At 50.0% G+C, this 11,398-nt stretch overlaps 1 protein-coding gene across 1 annotated transcript in view; it reads right to left on the reverse strand.

Moving 5' to 3' along the window:
- The window catches only part of LOC119093852 (uncharacterized), a 34,159-nt gene extending 22,895 nt beyond the window's left edge, over nucleotides 1-11,264 (reverse strand). The window contains exons 1-2 of the mRNA XM_037216862.1: nucleotides 11,183-11,264; nucleotides 5,927-5,971 (exon numbers count right to left, since the gene is read on the reverse strand). Coding sequence (XP_037072757.1) covers nucleotides 5,927-5,971; nucleotides 11,183-11,240 — 103 coding nt within the window. The 5' untranslated portion in view covers nucleotides 11,241-11,264. The remainder of the gene's footprint in view (nucleotides 1-5,926; nucleotides 5,972-11,182) is intronic.
- Nucleotides 11,265-11,398: the final 134 nt, after the last annotated feature.

The following is an 11,398-nucleotide window of genomic DNA, read 5'->3' on the forward strand; positions in this document are numbered from 1 at the left end:
TTTCCGTTGTTTTTTATATACCGTTTTATCTCTCAGAATAATGACACGTAATAGCCACGTGTGTATGTGGAGTGTCAGCCGATGTCAAATAAGAATACAAATACGATAGCTTTAGCGACGATCATTGATCACCGTTAGCTAGCTCGCTTTACTAGTCGGTGGTCTCATGACCAGTTCGTGTACTATATTCGGGTAACAGTTATTATCGCGCAATCTACGCATCGTGTGGTGGTCGCATGATTAACCGTCTTACATGCAAGTCCAGTTAACGGAATTTGACGATTGCAGTAAAAACATATTCTCACACTTATCCTTGTACAAGTTATATTGAGCACAATTACCTGGTGAACGCTGTTGAAAGTGCACCAAGTCTCATCAGACTGCTAGTTCGTTTGGAATCATGGCCATCACGATGAGCTGCGCCAGACGCCGTCCCCGCACTATCACACCAGGCTTCACGGAGTGTGCTCCCTCTATCAGCCTGCTGACCGGTCCTGGCCGCTGACGACTGATTTTTAGCAACGGTCGCCAGCGAATGAAACAACTAAACTAACTTCAGCGAAAGATTGCCTCAGGGCGTACAGCTGTACAGCGCGCCCCAGATGAATGATGGTTTCAATCTCATTCTCACGGACGCATGTGATTGCTCTCCAGGATTGCATAACCTGGCATTGATACATCATAGTGTGGATGGGTCCGAGAAAACGCATTCAAGTTTGCATTCGAGCACGCCGGATGTTTTGAGAGTCATGACTCAATCCATGAAAAATATGTCATTTGCGCACTCGCATTGTCATACAGAAAAGTAAAAGCGCCCAGGGCGCAGGGGAATGTTTTCCTGCTCGCTGCGGTTTTTCACGACCGCAGCCGACAGAGGACAGCTCCACTCCCCGGGTTATTGGCCGATGGTGGTGTGCGCTGGCTGGCTGGCCTGCTCCGCGACCTCAGGCCGGCCGGAGCGTCCGCCGCCGCCTGGTGCGACGCCTCCGCCGGCTGAACAGCCCACTCCGACCGTCGTCCGAGGTCGGAGCGCGGGCAGCAGCGCCCCGCTCTGTCCGCCGCGCCGCCCGGAGCGGGCCGCCGAGCTGGTGATGACAGCCGGCCGCGGCGTCGGTCCATCGTTGCTGTCGGCGCGGACGGCCCGCCGGCCAGTTTACTGCCGACCCCGGTCGGCTCGGCGCGTCCGGCGCCGCGGGCAACAGCCCTCCCCGGCCGGGGGAAGGGCCGGTGGAGCTACCGCTGGGAAGCCACGGGCCGCCCGCGGACGGGTCAAGGGCCGGTGGAGCTACCGCTGGGAGGCCACGGGCCGCCCGCCGGCGGATCAGGGGCCGACGGAGCTGCCGCTGGGGGGCCACGGGCCGCCCGCCGGCGGATCAGGGGCCGGCGGAGCTGCCGCTGGGAGGCCACGGGCCGCCCGCGGACGGGTCAAGGGCCGACGGAGCTGCCGCTGGGAAACCACGGGCCGTCCCAGCGCACCGAAGCTAGGCACCGCCAGAACGAAACCGTCGCCATTGTCTGCGTGGCAAAGCTTTGCCGACGGCGGCGGAGTGGCGAGCGCTGCAACGTCCGTGGGTAGCAAAATTCTTAGGAGTCGAGGCAGCTGCGCAGTTAGCCGTAAGCCATGACACGTGGAAACTCCCACAGGGATTGGAAAAGAAACTGCGGAGTTGGCATGGCCAAGTACTGCGTAGCAGGCGAACATCTCGAGAGTGGGCGAAAGCTTGCAGAGTCGGTCAGAACCGCATGTCATGTTCAGTTAGGATCATGCAATGATTTTCCATGGTTGGCATGGGATTTTGAAGTAAATCTCAATTGATGCGACGGAATTCAACGGGCTGATGGATCCCAGGGGAAGGTAAATGCATGAGGGTGTTGTGAGTCGCGTGTCAAAGCATTTATATACACACGGTCTACAACAAAGTTGATCGCCTTGAGCATGCAGGTACCCTGAAGTTGATGAAGAGGGCTGTGATTTTGGCGTTTCCAAACCGAAAACAGCTGATATGGTTATGCAATGCAAACAAACACTTAAAACCATTACAACACATCATCTTACATTTTCGTTTGCGATCAGCGACATGATCTCATTAAGCTTTTGTGAAGTGCGCCATGGAACGAAGCTGGCGTGCGATCAGTAACTGCGAAACATTGAATATATTCATTATAGTGCATTGCCCCGCGTTGTAAACTGCTTGTTGCACCAAAGGTCATACGTGTGCAGCTGCCAGCTCCGTCCTGGCACATCTCGGTAACCGCGTTCATAATTACAATAGTGGTAGTGTCGTTCACGTTCTTTATCGTGTCGACCGGCGTCTCATTCCCTTCTTCATGTCGCTAATCACTTTCTGACCGGGTGGTGGCAACACCGCAGCGTGCTGAAACCATCGCGGTTGCCTGCGACATGGGACACACAGGCTACCAACGGCTGATGTGATTACGATAGTCTGATAGCCTGGAGTGGTCTGGTGAGTTACCGACCTGGTGAGATTACAACAGTGGGATGGGCTAGAGTGGTCTGGTGAGTTACTGATCTGGTGAGATAACAGTGGTCTGATGGGCTGGGGTGGTCTGGTGAGTTACTGATCCGATGAGAGTACCATAGTATGATGGGCTGGGGTGGTTTTGTAAGTTACCACCGACTTGGTGAGATTACAATAGTCTGATGGGCTGGGGTGGTCTGGTTAGTTACCGACCTGATGATATTATAATAGTATGATGGGCTGGGTGGTTTGGTAAGTTACTGACCTGGTGAGATAATAATAGTCTGATGGGCTGGAGTGGTCTGGTGAGTCACCCAATAGTCTGATGGGCTAGGGAGGTCTGGTAAGTTACCGACCTGGTGAGATTGCAAAAGTCTGATGGGCTGTAGTAGCCTGGTAAGTTGCTGATCTGGTGAGATCTCAGTAGTCTGATGCTGGGGTGGTCTAACGAGTTGCCGACGGCTGGTGAGATTAAAATAGTCTGGTGGGCTGGAGTGGTCTGGTGACTTATCGACCTGGTGAGATTGCAACAGTGGCATGGGCTAGAGTGGTCTTGTGAGTCACTGATCTGGTGAGATAACAGTGGTCTGGTGAGCTGGCGTGGTCTGGTGAGTTACTGATCCGACGAGAGTATAATAGCATAATGGGCTGGGGGGGGTTTGGTAAGTTACCGCCCTAGTGAGATTATAATAATCTGATGGACTGGGGTGGTCTGGTTTATTACCGACCTGATAATATTACAATAGTATGATGGGCTGGGTGGTTTGGTAAGTTACTAATCTGGTGAGATAATAATAGTTTGATGGGCTGGAGTGGTCTGGTGAGTTACTGATCTGGTGAGATATCAGTAGTCTGATGGACTGGGGTGGTCTGATGAGTTACCGACGGCTGGTGAGATTAAAATAGTCTGATGGGCTGGGGTGGTCTGTTGGTAAGTTACTGGTGGTAAGTTACTGATCTGGTGAGATCACAGCAGTCTGATGAGCTGGCATGGTCTGATGAGTAACCGAGCTGCTGAGGTAGCAGTAGTCCGATGGGTCTAGATTGCCGGCCGCGCTCTGAACAAACGCTCCATCACGCCTGGACGGTGGGCCGTGTGTCAACTTCGGTGTGTCGCAAATGTGGAACAGGACATTGTCACTGTCGGCCTCAGCATAATCCAGACCCGCATCAGATCAGCCTCAGAAGTCCGCTGCAATCTCATCACAACGGGCGATCCTGGATGAGAAGCGGAAGAAATGCACCCTGAGGAAGGGTTGGGACTAAGTCCATTCCAGACCACTTCTGACAGGTATCTGATGCAAGTGCTAAGACGATGTTCACGTTGTTCAGCATTACGGAATGTCAGTGCATAAGCACTGCACCGCGCTTACGACATACTACCGGTGTTGCAGAAACTGTCGCTCACAAAATCAGAAAGCGTTTGTTTGATATGCGTTGCGATGTTTAGGACGATGCGAGGTTTGAATCCAGCTGCCGTAACAAGCATGGACATAACACGTGCGCGGAATACCGGAACTAAGCGTCACCCCAGACGACGGCTGCAACGCCACTTGACATGAGCTATAGAATACCTTCAGGTTTACGTAAGACTTCTGAGCTCGTGCTAAGTCTACACAACACGACTCGGCCATACTCAAAACGGAAGCGAAGGCCAAGTCGGGCCCCATAATGCTCGGAACCCCTCTCTCATCACGTATAAATAGTGGCGCCATTTCGGCCAATGTTGGTGCCCTTGAACAGGATGTCCGAAGAGGAGCACGACCAAGCCAAAGCTCACAGAAACCTCTTGATCCAATCACTGTCGTAGAATTGGGTAGAAGGCGTTCCAAGGCAAGTGGAGAGACGAACCCAATCATAGGTGAATAACAAGCAAAAAAGATCGCAGGTCCCCAAAAAGTTTGCCAGCCCAAACCTGCAAAGAGCGGCTTCTCAAGCCAAGATAGATGAGACCGAAGCCCATGTCGAGAGTTACTTTAGTCTTAAGGAAAGGAGGCTCCCAGCCCTAATGAGCGCACAGATTGGCGCCACTAGCAAAGGTGCAGAAGAGCTTCAAGTCCAAATTATTGGTGCTCACAGGCATGGACAGAGGGCGTTCCCAAGCCTGGACAAAGAAGCGCAAATTTAAATGAAAATAGGGACGTTAACGTAGGAAGGTAATAGGAAACTCGAACCCAAACTGCGGGCTGCCCACAAACGTGCGGCGCGAGCAGCAGCGTAGAGACGCCCCATGTCCCGGGATAGGGCTGTTTGAAGTACATCTGACGGCGGCCCTAACCCCAGAAAGAGGAGAGCCCAGATCAACGTGTAGTGACATCACAGCCTCACGTGAAGTGACACCCGAGGCCTGAGCAGGAGGGATCAAATCTCGAACACCGCAAGACCGATCTGAGGGCCATGTTCAAGCTCAACCGAGGAGGCGCCGCTAGCCTAGATAGCTCATAGCACCTCATCTGAGCCAGCAGGGATGAGCGCATCGGTACCAGATGGGTACCATTGGGTGCGATATTCCCTACACGCAGGCAGGACAGGGAAAGAAGTGCATGTCATCACAGCGACTTCGACGAAACGTTTCCCTGCAGGCACTCATATAGTTGCAAATCGGTGCTTGAAGTTGGCGGCGCAGTATACTTTTGTACAACAGCAGCATTTGATTGCAAGGAAAGCAAATGACATGTGCCTGCAAATCTTTGACGCACTCACCTGGCATAAGACCAAATGTTTCAGAGGACATCCCTCGATAAATCAGTGTTACAGGCACGGCTGATCTTCGTTTGCTGCAAGCAGCCGCTGGCCGCACGCCTCGCTCCTACGACTCTGGAGCATCGGACCGAGCGCACGCGGACCCAGGGATGGCGTAACGGGCTGTAAACGGACTATCTGCGGCGCCGCAGGGTCTGACTGCCCGTTTATGACCGGCCGGGCCCAGCCCTCCGTGCTGGGTCGGCGTCACGGGGCAGCAGTCGCCGCGCTGCATACTGAGACGTTCACAACTTACGTCGACGAGCGCAGGCGTTGGTATCATGTGTGCTCAAACTACAGCTCTGCCGCAGTTACTTACCAGTGATGCGTCAAGCAAGATCCATTCTAGGCTCAAGGTGATACGTTGTCAAGAAGTAGATGAGGCGTGAAAACCGTCCTAAAGGCTGCTACAATAGAAATGAGCAGTCCCAGAAACGTAAACAAAATGATTTGCATTCCTACGGCGGCAACAGGCTTAGATTCCAACAAACTAATGCCAGCTATTTCCACCATAATTGGTGCTGAGCCGGGTTCCATCGTCTTTTGTGTCGAACATGTGTCTGTAGCTCAACTTGTGCGTGTTTAAAGCAGAGCGTCGTTGATGAGACTGCAAGATGCGGTATATGAAGCCAGTCTCTCCGCAGCTCACGCCTAGCCAGCAGTTTTACCACATGCGCGCATTCGCTGCAGCAGGCGGCACTTACTTTTGTAACGGTACATGTAGCCTCCCTTCACAGGTTTCGCCACCGCTGGAACAAGAGGAAGTTCGGTATCAGGTGCCACAGTATCTGGTGCGATTGGTTGCGCCTTGATAAACGCAAATCATTGGTCTCGGTGCACTCGAATAGACATAAGAGGTGCATGATTGCAGCAGAATAATATTCTATGAAGATTGCGTAACAAGAATAGTGGCAATCGGGAAACAATCCGCTGCATCTGTACAGTGCCGCTCATTCGCCGAACAATGAATGGTCTTTTATTTGGCGTTGCTATCTCTTATGCTTCTTGCCACGCACAACGAAATGAAATACGAACTGCTTGGGACTCGATCCCCAATCAAACGTCCATACTGATTCTGAATAAGTTGTCAATGAATTTAACCTATCCATCTAACGTACACACTAATAGTGGAGACTTTGAGATGCAATTAGCCCGCTTGTGAGCAACATGTGCTGGTTGTTATTGCGTGCCACAACATGCTACGCACGGTGTGAGGCCCGTGATCCGCTACGCACATAACATCCTGAGCCACGCGGTTCGTCAACGTCTGACAGAGTCAAACTAAATGTCTTGTCCGCATGAGAAACTCTTTTTGTGACCGTGTGAGCACAAACGTAGTTGTCATGATAAGGATGCAGTGAGGTGAACACTGCTTTCGGTCATTATTTCAAATTGCTTCTTCCAGGGTGTAAAGTCATCTTAACTCGGTAATTGCCGACCATTCGAAGGGCCTCCGAAGGCCTGTAGGATACGTTTGAGGCACACTACATAAAAAGGCAAACTTGCTCGCTGCATTCTAAAGCATCACGGATGAAACATTGCAGACATTCGGAAGACGACAAACACCAGAAGAAGGAACCACTAGAAGAAGGTTTCTCAACAATAATAATGATGAAAAACAACGATCAATTAAAAATCAGCCACAAATCTAAAAAAATCGTACTTGACTGTTTTTACCACGACTTGATGTGAGCCTGAGCAGTTTTTAGTTCACATCCTTATGGGGAGTATTCCAAACCTGTATGAAGTCTTGGACTAATATAACCATTTTGAAGATCATTCAGCGCTGTTTACATCCATGCACTTTTAGGGTATAAAACCTTCTGGGCTCTGAGCTTGACGCCCACGAACTTATGCAGAACATTTCACGCAGCCTATTTAAGATCACACAGGCATTCATGACGCCATTCAAATGTCACACAAATATCAACATTCTGTTGGCCATGTAGCACTTAAGGTCATTGACAAATATGAGCATTGAACTATCCGTGTCTAGCACACGCAACACGTTTCGTGGCATCAGCGGTCACCAACTGACCTTCGACCACTTCAATGCTTCAGTGTAATTCCGCACACAAATCATGTTCTGTGCTATATCATGCCGGATTTGGGCAGTGGTACGAGGTATGGCCCGCAAGCAATGTAGTGCCCTCGGTGCAAGTTTCGAACACAATTTTCACATATTGTGTAATAAAACACAGGAATTTGGGCAGTGATACCAGCTATGACGGAAGTTAAGCTGGAGATCAAATATCACAAAAAAGGACGCCATAACCGGGTGGGCGAACGCAAGTAAACAATATGAAGTCACGAACAAATACGCAAGAAGACCATGAGAAAAGACCAAAACACGCTCACATAACGAGTTTGAGTTTTACAAACACGCGCCACACGCGCGCTACCTCTCGACAGGTTGGAATGCTAAAAGTGGGTCAGTTAGTCTCTTGGAGTGACAATTCTGACACGGTTATCTGGCAGCGATTTGGGTGTCATACAAGTGCTGCATGGCGTAATCAAACAATAACTTATTGAGTAGCTTATCTACTGAATAACAAAGCTATGTTGTCTACAGCACGCAAAAGACGTTGCACACAAAGGACAAAATGCCCAGTGCATATCATACCAATATACTTTTAACTCTATGCCTTCATTGCATACCAATGGTCACACATGGGCTTATTTTATCGTATCTGGTAACCGCCTCAATATCTTCAAATGTGGAACGTTCACGCGAAGCGCGCGGTGCATTTGAAGACGCCGGAGTCATATTTCTGCTTGCGTATTGAAGCTGATTTAAGGTTTGTGTAAATCACTCAGGGGCCGTTGATATGATGACGTCCCCAGACACGGAAGCTAACTGAAACGGGGACGTTTTACCATTCCAGAACATTCTCAGAAGGTTCCCGCAGATCTTGAAGCTAAGTCCCGGCTTCATTTATGAGGTCGCTATATCAGCATATTGAATCTCATTTGCCGGTCGCTTATGCAAATGATTCCTATTTGGAGACAGCATCCGCTCTATAAGCATTGAAATACTGACGGCGTCTCAAAGCGCCTTGAAAGTTTATCATGCCAAGCTATTGTAGTCGCGTTTTTGAAAGAGAATAGATGCAATCAGGAAGTAGCATGCGCCTGATCAAGCACTGATATAGGAAAAATGGCTTTTGCAAAATGAAACGCAGCATTGGCCCACATGAAAGCCACTTCATTCTCTCTTTAGCTGCATTCCGCTGACATTTAGCAGTGTGCACAATTGCTTCTAGCAAAAAAGGAATGAGACGCTTGGCATCACTATATGACTTAAAATAGGTTGACAAGAATGACAGGCTATGCTGTCTGTTCCATAGTTGCAACGTGAGCGCAAACAGTCTGAATTGCCCTCTTAGTGAGGCGAAAATAAAAACCCTTCAGATTTTTCCATACGGAGACTTTGCGCTACATCAGTTTTACGGGCTGCTTGAGCCTCTGCCGTGAATTGATGTGAGCTTACCTTTCTAATTTGATGCGTCTCCAGAAACTGAGAACTTAAGCCCAGCCAATGGAGTCACCAGAGCAGAAATAGGATGCTGGGCTCAAGAAATTTAGGACCTGTCTGTAAGCCAGCGGTCAACGCCAAAAGCGAAGGCAAGGCTAGAGATGTTTTCTATTGGACCAAAGGTATTCAAGGGAAGCCGATAACGAAACCCAGATTTATAAAAAGGCATCAGCAACTATTATGAACTCCTAGAGCGTTGCACCTGCGTTGATTGTTTGGAAGATGTTGGAAAAATACCATTAAAGGACATTCGCGCGGCTAATATCCTACGCCGGGTAAGATCTTTGCGAGTATAGTGTTTTGCGAGCTATTCGCGCTCCCACCCTCACCAAATTACTTAAAATAAATGTCAAATTTGCATGGATGATTTTCGAAAGCATGCGAACACAAAAGACGTAACTTGCTGAAAGATGTCTATTCACTTTCTAGCATTAAAAACGTACATTATATTCTACAATGGTGCTGGGATAAACAACATTTGTCGAATATATCATATTGGACAGTGGAGCTGACTGTCTGACTGTTAGGAGTCTATGACACTTATTTTCTTAGTCAGCCGCTGCACAGCTCTATCAATCTAAAGAACCTGAGAATGATCAATCTAATCTAGATCTCATAGCACAGTACACCAAGACAGGAAGACCGCGGGCAGATGCATGCAAAGGAGAGCATTCAAGAAGAAATGAGAAACCAGAGAAATTAGTGTGTGTGTGTGTGTGTGTGTGTGTTGTGTGTGTTGGTGTGTGTGTGTGTGTGTGTGTGGTGTGTGTGTGTGTGTGTGTGGTGGTGTGTGCGGTGTGTGTTGTGTGTGTGTGTGTGTGTGTGTGCTGTGTGCGTGTGCTGTGTGGGGTGTGTGTGTGTGGCGTGTGTGTGGGTTGTGTGCGTGTGTGTGTGTGCGTGTGTGTGCGTGTGTGTGTGTGGGTGTGGTGTGTGTGCGTGTGTGTGTGGGTGTGTGTGTGTGTGGTGTGTGTGTGTGTGTGTGGTGTGTGTGGGTTGTGTGGTGTGTGTGTGGGTTGTGGGTGTGGTGTGTGTGTGTGGTGTGTGTTGTGTGTGTGTGTGGTGTGTGTGTGTGGTGTGTGTGTGTGTGTGTGTGTGTGTGTGTGTGTGTGTATGTGGGTGATATATATGTGATATCATGATGCCTCTGTGTCGGGGCGCCGGATTCCCGCTCAGAAACCTAATGTGTGATCATATTCAGGAGGAGCAGCTGGCGGCCGGCAGCGTCAGCACAGCCCATGGGAAACTGGTGTTCATTCATGCTTGATTCGTTTCATCGAAGCATTTGCTGCAACTCAGCAAAGCTTCAGCTCAGCGATTTAGAGAGGTTATTGATTGTTTCTAATAAATCGTTGGCATAGCTTTGAAATTCATAGAGAGACAAGCTATCCTAGCGGGACCGCATGGACGTAATGAAATGCTGAATGCGCATAATGAAATTAATTTCATATTGATGCCTTCTTGAATAGCTTGCTGGCCGCAAACTTAATAGTATTCGCATGATCGCCAAAGGTAAGCGCTCCGCTCAGCAAACCACCTACATGGCGGATATCGGTCGCTGTCGACCGCCCGCCGTGGTGTATATACTCACTACATACAGCAAAATTTGATGACTACGAATTCAGACGTCAGATGGAAAGGTCCACGAGGCTTTTGATACTTAACACAACGCAGGTTTGCAAACACTTGACCGACAAAATGCAGCAAGACCCAGAGAAACTAAGATTATAGTTGTATACACAAGATACATGTGCAGACCTATATGCACCATGTACATGACATAGAGTGGAATTCAGACGCACCTAGTGGCAGGGCTGCAAGAACACTGTCGCGCACTAATCTCGTTCTCCAGCACCGAAAAGGTCAACACGTGTTCCAGATGTCGCACAATAAGTGTGCCCTGTAAGGCTCAGTCACTCTGTCAATCTGCCAATCTCTGTCGATATCTCAATGCTGCTAAGCTTCTTCAACTCTGCCATAGCGCTCCTGAAGTTGGCATCTGTGCTAGCTGTGCGGTGTGTGCGATGTTGGGTTATGGTTGCTTGAAATAGACAGTGCTCGATGTTGAGATGATGGGCAGAGGTAAAAAACTGATGCAACCTCATTCATGAATATAATACAATGAAAATGTATGCATGTTTTACCTTGAGCAGTATAGATAAACTCAAGCTGGTTACAGAGGCTGCCAGTGTCCTGCCAGTTTCCATAGATGAACTGATTTATTGTAGAATCTTCATAACTTCTTCATCCCGCTTAAATAAGCCTCATTACATGAGTTCCTTCGCAACACCATCTCGCATCATGCTCCTGCTCCATTCGTCGCCGCACCATTCAGCGGCGGAAAGCGTGCAGGCTCGGAGCGAGCTCCTCCCGCCGTCCCGGGCCGGCCTGTGCCACTCGACGGCCTCCCAGGCCGGGCCCGACTCACCTGAGAAACACTGGCAGGACTTGAGCCTGTCGGTGCCGGGCGCCATCGGGCCGGACATGAGCCGGGCGCGTTGCAGCGCCGCCGCCGCCGCCGACACACTGGGTGGCGCCGCCGCCGGCCGCCGCCGGCAGCAACAGTGTCACCTATTGATCGGCCGGCCGGCGCGCTGACCCGGCCGCTGACACGGCCGCCGCAGCTGCTGCATCCAGGTCACGG

The sequence above is a fragment of the Pollicipes pollicipes genome, unplaced genomic scaffold (genome assembly GCF_011947565.3).
Source record: "Pollicipes pollicipes isolate AB1234 unplaced genomic scaffold, Ppol_2.1 Scaffold_4002;HRSCAF=4701_pilon_pilon_pilon, whole genome shotgun sequence".
NCBI classification, from domain to species: domain Eukaryota; kingdom Metazoa; phylum Arthropoda; class Thecostraca; order Pollicipedomorpha; family Pollicipedidae; genus Pollicipes; species Pollicipes pollicipes.